At 35.7% G+C, this 12,698-nt stretch overlaps 1 protein-coding gene across 2 annotated transcripts in view; it reads left to right on the forward strand.

The window, feature by feature from the left end:
* The window catches only part of LOC144437113 (membrane-bound transcription factor site-1 protease-like), a 53,170-nt gene that overhangs the window by 38,117 nt on the left and 2,355 nt on the right, over positions 1-12,698 (forward strand). For both annotated transcript variants that reach the window (XM_078125965.1, XM_078125967.1), the window contains exons 17-22: positions 862-977; positions 6,696-6,852; positions 7,500-7,624; positions 9,031-9,246; positions 10,501-10,623; positions 11,372-11,498. In XM_078125965.1, the coding sequence (XP_077982091.1) occupies positions 862-977; positions 6,696-6,852; positions 7,500-7,624; positions 9,031-9,246; positions 10,501-10,623; positions 11,372-11,498 (864 nt within the window). The remainder of the gene's footprint in view (positions 1-861; positions 978-6,695; positions 6,853-7,499; positions 7,625-9,030; positions 9,247-10,500; positions 10,624-11,371; positions 11,499-12,698) is intronic.

Here is a 12,698-nt window from a genome sequence, read left to right on the forward strand (position 1 = left end):
CGTACTATAGTACTATCGAGGCTTACTTGGAAGTAGTAGGACCTTACTCCAGTTCATCGGGAAGAATAGCCAGTCCGATAATTCTTTCTGGTTTAGTTTACAACACTTTTGATCACGCAGATTTTGTTGTTGTGATGAAAAGAAATAAAAAAAAAAGATCATTTCAACCATTTCGTTGTGTTTTCTTTGTGAAAGGTAACCGAACATGAACGAGTGTTACCACTGTAACGTATGGCTGAGAATGACTCTCTTCCGGGTACTTGAGATTGTCGCCGTACGGAAACTAAGATGGCGATTAATACATTTCTTCCCTATATATATCTACCACAACTAGTACAAGTTGAATGTTGTTGACTTTGTAAATTTGTTAGAAAATTGAAATTCAAATTGCCTCAAAATTATTTTAGATCCCTAGTTTATTTCATTCATCATTAAAATTTTCCAGGGTTACAGCTGTAAGACACTGGAATTATTTATAGCCAACCTCAAAATCCTCTTTTTTTCTTTTTCTTGTGTGCATTTCCCAGTCATTTTTTTCTGAGATTTTGTGCAATTTTTCATAACAGTAGATTTTTGTCATAAAATGGTGACTATGGTATAAAAGTACAATACATTACCAACTTTTGTGTAAAATGTGTTTTATAGTGAGACATCATATGAAACCACTAACCACTTTATTGCATCGCTAAAACAAAACTGCATAGTGAAGAGCTGAAGACCTGAACCACTTCTACATGTCACCAAAATAAAAAATTAAATTAAAAAAAAAAACAGCGGAGCTATTCTGACCGATAGGTCGCTTGTGTTAACTAAACATTTCTTCATCATTTGTATGTCTTTGTTTCTTTTTCTGTATTCCAGGAATGGAGATCACATACATACCAATTTCAAAGACATGTATCAGCATCTAAGAACAGCTGGTTTTTATGTTGAAGTCCTGGGTGCGCCATTGACATGCTTTGATGCTAAGCAGTATGGTAGGTCTCTTTTGGGATCAGATTACACATGTTAAAACACACACGTTAGGTTTTCTTGCAGTGTGCCCTGTAATGAAAGACAAATCTTGCTGTTTGTCATAAATTAGCGTGCATTTGAACTATTTAACCTTTTATCATTCGTGTGTGTGTGTGTGTGTGTGCGTATGTGCGTGTGTGTGTGTGTGTGTGTGTGTGTGTGTGTGTGTGTGTGTGTGTGCGCGCGCGTGTGTGTGTGTGTGTGTGGTATCAAAGTGAACATCTTTCTTGACACCCAGTTTGATCCTGACGTACATTTTACAGTTTTACTGCAGAGTCAGAAAAATGGAGAATTATTATGAACATTAAAAAAAAACCACTATATAAGAATTGATAAAACTCTCTCAAACCTAACAGATGTTTATTCTCTGGATTGCTTGCAGCCAGTGATTTGTGACTTTAATTTAAATAAAAGACTCATGTGGCCAGTAGCATAATCCTTTAAATGCCAAGGTTTTCGTAGAAAATTTGATCATGGTTAAAACTTCTTTTTTTTAAAATTAAAAGTAAGGGTGACTTTTTTCCCCTCTCTAGGCTCTTATCCTAATCTAGATGCTAAGCGTGGTATTGAGTCATCTCGTAAAGACTGATCTTGCAGTTGATGCATGGATAGATTACTCTCATCCAGGCACTGCAATAATGCTATAAGTTTTACTTTAAGGTGTATGTTCACTTTATATCTGGACTTTCATCCCATGATACATGTACTGTGTTACTGTACATTGATTATTCTAACATTATGTGGGAAAGAAAGTTATCTGTTAAGGGGAACGTCCCACACTAAACGCTCCATAATGACTCACTTTGGATTAGGCATACTCTCACTCGGAATAGAAACTGGCAGATTTTGTGGTCGTCCATCGTCGCAAACCATGACTGTTTTACAATACTGTTCTTAACGAACCGGTCCTTATTGGCCGTGGATGCATTCATACAATTTCAGTACTTGTGGCATAGCTAATTTATTCGTTTTGTACGTACGTAAACACTACAACCAATCAGATTGCCTCTTGTATACCACATGATATACAATGCTTTGGCAAGAGACTAGTACGTACACTGAAAACTGACTTGGCCAAGTTGCTGAAATTTTATTTTTGCCATCCTGCAGACAAGATTGGATTGATACATGTATGAACGTAAAATAATGATCTATAAGCCTCGAAGTGTCAAGCAGGGTTTGTGAGAGCATGGATTTGTTGTATCGTCAGACCGGGCGTCCGATACAATTGTGAGTTTGTAGCAAGTAGGTTACAACGTGGATTATCTCAATATTAGATCCATGGTTAAAACAAGCCAAGATTTGACTGATTCATGCGAGTTCACTCAATATAAACTTAATTCCATTCACAACCTGTAGTTATTGAAGTTTTGTTTACCATACTCTTGATTTTACAAGGAACTGAACCTGGGCTGAACGCTAATTAAGTACGACCTTTTAGCACAGTGTCTTCGGGCACACGAGTTAAGAACGCCGGGATGACTGCATTCATCACCCGTACTAGTATTAATACTCTGTACAGTACCCGTTTATCAGCCCTTAATGTAAATGTTTAAACAAATCTTTCCCCGTTCTTACTTTATACTCTTTAACCCCATCAAATATTGGTTATCCTAGTAGATTTAAATGAGACTAGTAACTTTTACTCGGGTCTTTTGAATCACCCATTCACATTCACTCCGTGCATGCATCTGTACAACATTTGCTGTTCACGCTAGCTAGCTGTGTTGGACTCAGTTGATTATCATTGCTAACCACGGCCTCTTTTACTGCAGCATCAAAAATGTGCTGTGTGAAAGTCCATAATTTCTGTTGTACTCCCCAATTATAGTTTTTAGGACTTCTTTTGGGAAAGTTGTATGTGTGAGTACCCTGTAGTTTTCCTGCATTGCGGCAGTTGCCATAATTCGCCATAACATGAGGCCATTGTTGTTATCTGAACGTATTCTTTGAGAGACACACTTTGATTGGTCAGATTATCATGATGTCATTGCTTATGACTATGTATTACGTATACGTGAGGTGCGGCTTTGGCAGCTGTAAGATGCCAGAGTTTTATTTTGAAGAGTTTTATTTTGAAGCGTCGCAGAAGAAATAACAGCTCTGGTTTGCGCGAATGGTGGTCTTCAAGTCGAAAACAGGAAATGTGTCTTTTGCCAAAATTCAACAGAAGATGAAGTACACTTTATATTTTATTTTAGACTATGCATGGACTTTAGGAAATTATAGATGAAATAACAACTTTAACAGCAAACTTTTATACATGATAAATTACAGTATTTAAAGTGCTAATGTTCAATCCTGGGTCAGGTCTCAACACTCAAGTGAACATTTTCATGAATACAATTCCCAAAACAACTATTTTCAAACCTACAATGATAGATTTCATTCCTGTATATTCATACTACTGTATTCCAACATTTGGAGATAAAAAAAATCTACTAATTATCTCTAAAATTGCAGTTTTTGCAGTTTCATTGGCACTCTGTGAGCTTGTTACATGGTCAAAGTCAACTAGCATAATGAGCGTCGTCTTAATCTGACCCCCAATTTATATACAGAATAGGCCTTTAAAATGTCTTTTGTACAATTATTGCAAAGTTTTAATCATTATGATTATGCTCAACTTTAGGTCAACATTCTTGGGCAACAATTCAAAAGTTTTGGATCTTTTGTTTAGTTTTGATAATAAAAAAAGTCAGTTTAGTAGTGTAGTTAAAAACCAATGCTCAAGGCTGTACGCATTATCAAAATGTTTGATTTGAGTATCAAGAAGTGTAATATTAGTAGAGTAGATATTAAGTTAATATAATATAGTGTCAGTGTTTCATTGTATAGGAAGGACATTGCCTTCACAGTGCTTTATTTTTCTCAGAAATGGAATTTCCACTTTTGCTAATGAACTAATAGATAATGTCTTTTGAATCTGACCTTAGCCTGTAGTATTAGTATATCACATAAGATGCTGCCCTCCAGGCTGGATAATTAACTGTCTAGATTGCATACAGTATTTGCATCCTTGTGATTATGTCATGAATGATCTGGCAGACATAGTAAGTAAGTAATTTGTTTATTATAGTGGCATGAGGTATTACATAAATGTACAATCACACAAGACAGTGAATATGAAACCTCTCAGCCCAATGGACTTATATCACTTTACTATTGACCAGCATCTTACGTGGAAAGACCACATAAACAAGGTATCAAGAAAAATAAGTACAAGTACTGCCCTACTGCGTAGAATACATTGTTACTTGCCGATTGAAACCTGTATAATGTTTTACAAAGCTTTCATTCAACCATACATTGACTACTGTAATACTGTCTGGGGTAATTCTTGCAATATTGTACGAATTACGGTTTTGCAAAAAATTGCTCTCAGATTGATTATGGATGCCCCCAGAGCTGCTCCATCTGCCCCACTTTTTAATGGTTGCAGAATTATGACCGCACAAGAAAGAGTTAAGTACAGAACCAGTTGCCGTGTTTACAAAGCAATTTGACACCTCAATATATTTCAGACATGTTTACTATGATCAATAATGCATCATCCCGCAATACCATACTCAGCAGCCAAAACAATGTCCTATATGTCCCCACAATCAAATTAATGACAACGTCCAGAGCATTAAGACATGCAGGTGCAATCACTTATAATAAACTAATACCGAAAAAGTTTGGATTTCACCGCCTTTAAGCACTTTTAAGACAAATTTTATATAGCATATTTTAAATAAGTTTTATTGATTCCTGCATATTGTATATTGTGTTTGTCTTATATTTGTATTTCTGTGTGTGTTTTAACTTATCCTATTTTGTTGTCTTTAGAGGACCCTGGGGAAGACTAGCTTTTAGCTAACCAGGTTATCTGTATGATTTTTAACCCTCTTTAAATAAAGTTTAAATTAAAAAAAATGTAAACTTAAAGAAAAAATACAGAATGTTAAATAAATAAATCCTACAAAACTAGCTAGGCCTGTACAACCTGGTTTTCCTCCTAAGGAAGGCCTTTTCTATACATTTCGTGTTTTTCACAAAATTATCTGTAGAAAGAAATTTCAACTGATCTTGGTCTGACAAAGCACTAAATCCTGACTCTGTTAAAGATGTTAAATACAAAATTCTAAGGTCGTCGTAGAAATCACATTGCATTAGGTAATGTACTTCGTCTTCTACGGGGACCCACTTTGACAATTCACACAGCCTACCCTCAATGGCCTCATGCCGAAATCTACCTGTTTTAATCCTAATAGACCAAACTCCAGAATGAAACTGTGCAAGCAAAGAACATTGACTGCAAGACAGATTCATAAGTACATATTTTTCAGCTTTATACAAATTTTTGAAAAGCACATATGTGGGTAATTTAGCTTTTTGTCTGACATTTTCCTGCCATTCTACTTCAAGGGTTGAGATCAACTGTCGATTTACAACAGTTGTGTCAATATACAATAGGTTCTCAATAACAAGATTCTGGTTATCAATAATTTGACATATCTCATAGGACCAGTTATAACTGTTCAAAGCAAAGTCTCAAAGGAAAGTTTTCTTTGTCAGTCTGTGTTCGTCTAGAGATACTAATCTGTTCCAATATCTGACCATATTAAAAAGTGTACGATTTGTACAAGAATTCCAACCAGTGTCACCAGAAAAAGCATGAGTGGGTGTGAACTTATGAACTCCTAGAAAAAAGCATAGCACACTATATAAATGTTTCAGAGACAACAGAAAAATCCAGAAAACAACACACAAGATATTTGTAGTTACCGATATATTCCAGTACATGTTCCCCAATGTGAAAATCAAAATTGCTTGTGTTACAATCTTTTTATTATATTGAGTACTTGTATACTGTATTTTGCTCAGGATCAGATAACTACATTTGGTATGGAATAAGTGTTTAATTTTTTTAGTTGACAACTATCTTTAAGACCGTTAAATAAGTTCTTCAGGTCAATAAAACATAGTATAGTAATAATTAGTTCTTGTATCAAGTAACTGTCAAGAAACTACAAGTAACTGTCTGTGTTTTTGCCTTACTCTCTTAGCTGTATGCTATTCTTGAAATTGGTGATATTTGGTACAAAATTACAATATTGTCTTTGTCATTGCTGGTTGACAGGTATTCTCATGTTTACCTAGGCTCCAAAAAATGGCATTCCCAAGTTTATTTTCAATGTTGATACCGGGTAGCTATAATCAGACATTTCTTGGTTCTTAGAATCATACTGGTCAAGTAGTTAGTGTGGCCTGCATATAATCTGTAGGTTGCCAATTCAAGCCTCACCACTGCCATTTTTGCCTGAAAAACTTCAGTGCTTGGGTAAGACTTGAGATGCAAAAGTACCCCAGCTGTGTGAATGGGCACCTATTAGGATAGAGGTTATTGTATGGAGGGTTAATTCCAATTCACTTTTAATGGGCAGCATTAAAGATTGTATGCTTCCCCCATGGATTGAAGGTCTGTATTTTGACTATAGTATCATTCTCGCAAACCAGAGCTGTTATTTCTTCCCCTACACTATGAAATGGGACAGCGCGTTCGTAAAACAGACCATGGTTTGCGACAATGCATAGTATTGGATAACACTATATAAGGAATTGCAGTATAACATGCATAGCATTATATTGTTGTGCAGTTTTAACCTTTCTTACCCAACGCATGTTGTTACTTGCAGGAACTCTACTTATGGTTGATGCTGAGGAAGAATATTTTCCTGAAGAGATAACCAAGTTGAAACGAGATGTAGAGAATGGCTTGTCAGTGATGGTCTTCAGCGACTGGTATAATGTACAGGTGATGAGAAAAGTGAAATTCTACGATGAAAACACAAGGTGAGTCAAATTTCAGATGATGAATCAAATGTATCCTACTGAGTAGTGGGTGTGGTCTGAGTCTTCCTCAGTTGTTTTCTATAGTTGTGCAAGATTCCATATGATGGACAGATTTGAAAGTATTTTCTGTATTGTTTTATGATTCACATTTATATACTCTTCTGCAATGTAACATGTTATCATGAAATTGTAGGAAAATATGTAGGCAAACCAAATATACAATATGTAACATTACTATTTTAGGTCAATTTTCCTACCTACCATATTACTAAGTATGTGTTGTCCCATGGAGTCATGATGGTGGAATGGTTAGAGTGGCTGGCTTGGAATCCATTGTCAGTTCAAGCCTTGCTAGCTGCTATTTATTCCTGAATGGCTAAGTCCATGGACAAGATTTGAACTATGGGTATGACTGTGCCCCAGTCAACCCAAATGTATTAATTACTGGGGACCTGATAGAATAGACATTGTAATGTAATGCACCTACAATATTACAGATTATATGCTCCCCTGGGAGTTGATGTATAAAGGCCTGTCATAGGTCAGTGCCTAGGGGTAATAACTGTAAAATGCTTTACTAACACTAAACATTACGTATTATTATCATTACGTCATACACATTGATTGTTTTTCCATTCAACTTACAGACAATGGTGGATGCCAGATACTGGTGGTGCAAATGTTCCTGCACTCAATGACCTTCTTGCTCCATTTAGTATGGCTTTCAGTGATCAAGTCTATGAAGGAGATTTCTCATTAGGAGGCCATGACAGTAAGTCATTTTAGATTGTATCCCAACTGTCTTTTTAGTAACTGTTTCTATATATTTCCTCACTAAGTAATAATTTGGTGGCAATTTTTTCCTAGATCAGAAAAAATCAGCTTTCTAACCGATTGTATGTAATCATGTACTTAGTTTGTAATCAGTGGACAACAGAAGCAAATTTTAGTGAGGACCATTAACAATAAAAGTCAGTTGAGCTTGAAACAAATTAGCTAGAAACAAAACTCTCTCACTCAAAAATCTTATTATTGGTAATACTAATACTTACTAATACTGCTACGTTTCATTGTCTGGTGCAACAACTATCTCATGAACATTGCAATATTTCATCATCTGGCTTGGCAAAACTCTATACTGCTATGTTTCATTGTCTGGTATGTCAAAAAATATCTTTCTGTGAGCTACCATTCATTGTCTTAGCAGATCATGGCCAAGTGATATACAGTGTATCGAATAACAGCATTTACTTGTTTCAGAATTCTATTTTCAATGACCGGCTTTTAGATAACGGTAACTCATGCACCAAATAGTGAGCAGTGTTGGGAAGATTTCAGTTGCACAAGACAATGAAATGTAGCTGTTTTTTATAGTAAGACTTATGTCGCCCCAGGTGATGTTCTGTTTCAAATGAACTGACTTCTGTTGTAGTATGCATTCTGTATATTGAAAAAAAAGTGTGAAGATGGATTCTCACTTGTAAGCAATTGTATGTTGGTAAAATTTATACAGTAATATAACTTATAAGCAAACATGTTTACTCACTCTATACTTCATTATCATTTTTAAGATACAACTGTGTTAATAGTCTAACTAACTATGTAAGTGTGTATAAAATGTAAAAGGAACAAAACTAAAATGCAAAAATATGTGATATGTTACAGACAGTTCACATCGTGTTTTGTGTGTGCAAAGACATGCACTTTCATATTTTTGCTTTTGGGCCAAGTGAATTTGATGAATACTCAAAAGACCTCATCAAGTACTGTGTATCATCATTTATTATAAGGTCTGTGTACCCTCCTGGTCATAACATTTCAGAGTTTAACACCCACACATATTTTGTCAACTGAAGATGTTACTGAAATACAGATTACATCAAAGAATCCTTCAATTATTGATGTTGGTCTATGTTGCAATAAAAGATTACATAATTCAATCATTACATTTGTCTGTTTGTCTACCTCTGTCTGTCCGTCTGTCGGTCTGCCTGCCTGCCTGCCTACCTGCCTGTCTTCTGTCTGTCAGTCTGTCTGTCTATTTGTTTGTAATAAAGTCTAAAATAAGTGAAGAAGTATTATTTCCTAACAGCAAATACAAAATAGCATGTCTTTATGAGAACTCTGTGTGCTCAGATAATCCTGTGTGATTTACCATTGCTTTTTGTTATATTTCAGTGTACTATGCATCTGGTGGTAGCATTGCCAAGTTTCCATTTGATGGTGTATTAGTGAGACAGACACTAAAAGACCAGGGCCATGAAGTTCTCAAAGGAGAAACAGTCAGTACAGAAGAAGTTCCTATATTAGGACTACATCAAGTGTCAACAAGTGGAGGACGTATTGTTCTATATGGAGATTCCAACTGTTTAGACAGCAGTCACTTACAAAAAGGTATTTCAACTTAGTTGTCCAGGTACACACCCAGCCCCCCCCCCCCCCACACACACACACACACACACATACACACACACACCCGTGAGCCCTCTCCCTCATCAAGTGAAAGACACTGTTCTGTAAGGGAGATCCAGCTAATTAAAGAGTAGTCACTTACACTTGTTAAAGACCTAGTATTCAATCCCTCGTTCTCACTCTCTTATCAGCAGAGCCCTAAGGATTATAAAATTAGGATCATTCTTTTGATTATAGCTCAGTCAGACAACTGTTTTTCTCAGCCAAGTTTTAGTCCTGGGTCTTCCTGACACACGTCTTACGCAGCATGTAAATCTAGGCTAATTGAGGATTTAGTATATGCTTTAAAACACACATCATATAAAGCATATTACATCTGCGAGAATTACATCTGGTGCATAAATCTGGGCCTAAGGAGCAAAATATAGTATGCTTGCAATCAAAGCCATTGTCAGGCTGCCCGCAGTGGTCATTTGCTGTCAGGTAGTGACCTAATTTCAAATGCAGTGACATATATGAATATAATAGTACTCTTTGACAAAGATGTTGTTTTTTACTGGTGAATACTAAATTCCTTATCATACATTTTACATAATACATATTATCTAGTGTACATTTTATTATGAAGAGAATAAAGTCAACACTGCCACGATGTATATACACCGTGTCCAAGACCCCAGAGTTGCAACAAAGAAAGTATCTATTGCCATTGCCCTATTCAGAGTTGCAAGCTTTCAGTATAATGTGAGGCTAAAACTAATCACTAAACCATTACTACTCATGTGGCTAAATTCTTACGGTACACACATATTTTTATCGACCGAATATGACTTTTTACAGACCAAGGTTTTACAACCCTAGGGCCCAATTGACTACTGAGGTCTGCAAAACCCATATCTGGACCATCAAGGTATTATCATATACCCTTAGTACCCCATGGAACATTAAAATACACATTAGGAAACAATATTGTGCTTTTTTTTGGAGAAAATATCAGTTACACAATCGCACAACTGACCTTATTTGGGCAGTGTGCATGGGTGCAATATGGCAAGTTATTGCATAAATGTGAGGGCGCTGTCCCCTATTGAATTACAATGGAAGCTATATGGTTATATGATAAAAAGGGCCAAATAGTGTTGAAATAGATGTTGACTATAGGAAATTCATGACCCACAACTTCAGTTACTTTCAACTTATGCTATATTTTTGCTATATTTTTTGGCTTTGTTACAGATTGCTTTTGGTTATTAGAAGCCCTTTTACAGTTTACAGCATATGGAAACATGGCACCAATGTTGACAGAGCAAATTAATATACCATTACCAAAAGATGCAGATTTACCTGAAAGAATGGAAGGTAAGATTCTTTTTTTCAGGTTATTCACCTATACAGGAGAAGTGAAGTTTCCTTGGTGTTTTACTCATGAGACATGATGTTTTTAAGTCATAGAAAACTGAAAATGCAAAGGAAACAGTTTTATAGAGGTGCCATGCACAGTAGGGGTGTAGAAGCAGACAAGTTACCATGTTGACTATCAGTTGGAAAGAAAACAATTGAAGTCATTAAAATTATCAAGTCAGAGTAAAAAAAATTCAGCAGAAGCTTGTTGTTTCTACTACACTGTAAACAAATCACAATGCTTATCACCTTTCAATGTGATTGGGTAAAGGATCCTGCTGTGTGTGGTTGTGTCTCTGTTTGTTATTGTTAGTCTTGAGTTGAAATGTGTCTATCTTTGTCTTCAAAACATCTTGTCCCATAAATGAAACACCAATGTAACTTCTTTTCTCCTGTACCTTTTTTTTGCTTGACAAATAAAGATTGTCAGGACAATTGGTGTATTGGTGATATCATCACAAGGGGTTGCCCCTTAAATCCTTGCAGGAAATGCCCAAAATGTTAGGGTATCTTGACACATTTCAAAGCTGGTTAAGTTACCAAGGTGCTATTTTATCACCCCAAATCATGAGTAAGTTGTTCGCAGTAATCAATACAAGTATAGTAAAGGCAGGAATTAGCCATTCATATCTACGGTGACTACCCTGGGGACAACTCTGATTTTGCCTGACTGGATATTTTTTCTCTTATTTTTTTCACCATTCAGGTAATCATCTATATCGCTATTCCAAAGTTTTAGAGTCTCACCTATCAAGTCCTCAAGCACAGCCACTTCCAGCATGTCCACACCTAGCGTGGGCCAAAGGAGAGCCACTTAATATATCAGCACCAACGTAAGTATATATGTACCCATATGTCAATTCATGTTAACATGTCATAATGATTAAATAATGTAACATAGTAATTTTAATAATAGTGATAATGATAATAACTTTAGTTTTATACAGCGCTTTCCTACACTCTGCTCAAAAGGACAATATTCACTGAAAACTGTTCAAATACCAATAATTAGACTCTGTATATGTTAATTAAAAAGTTGATTTTATCCATAATTAGTACAGTAACAGGTTGATATCATGATTCTGTTGGGACCATTGATTTTAAGATTCAGACCCAAATATCAATATGGTTTGATTTTTTGTACCCTATCATGTGTACAACTACACAACATTACTTTACACAGGTGATTCAATAGTGTTCAGGGTGTACGATATTACAATGAAGTCATTGTATTTTTTACAAAACAAAAGCGTTTTCAAAAAAACAAAGAGTTTAAAAAAACCTTCCAGTTGCAACTAGTGCAGCTTGAATATGACTATGACCCTTTCAGGATTGGATGTAATTTTATTCTTTGAAAATTCAAAGTACATAATAATATATAATACCTCCACCATAATGTTTTCTTTAATATACCTGTCACCAGGTAACAGGTAGGCCTCCGGCTCACCATTATTTCCGGAAAGATGACCTCTCACAGCAAAATATGGAACTGTATTTGGCAAATAACATATTATTATACATATCTTAATCTGCTCTCTACTGAGGGCGGGGAGGGGATATTTTTCATGTACAAATAACTACAAGTTGAACAAAAAGGATTAATTAACCAGTAAAGTACGGGCAATATTTGAAGAAGAAAAATTTACATACTGGTTTTTAATACATTCTGTGCAGAGTTAGTGAAGGTCATTACAACTAGGTAATAAATGGAGGTGAATGTACGAGCAGACCATATTGTTTTTTCCTGGAATTGGGTTCAACTGTGGGTTACAAATAGATTATATGTATCCCACACATGATAGGTTTCAATGCATTCACACAGTTTAATAATAGTTTGTAATTCATGCCAGCTAGCCAGCACGACATGCTGAACAACATGGTGTATCTTACTTACAGTCTAACAGTTTAAATGCCATGTCTGCAGTATGTATGTACCTTTGACGATATACTCATATACTCAACACTGATTATACGTCACTTTACAACAAGGTACTTGCCAAGTTGTAGTCTAGTTCCTATACAGTGTCGTTACC

Source organism: Glandiceps talaboti, chromosome 7 (genome assembly GCF_964340395.1).
Source record: "Glandiceps talaboti chromosome 7, keGlaTala1.1, whole genome shotgun sequence".
Lineage (NCBI taxonomy): Eukaryota > Metazoa > Hemichordata > Enteropneusta > Spengelidae > Glandiceps > Glandiceps talaboti.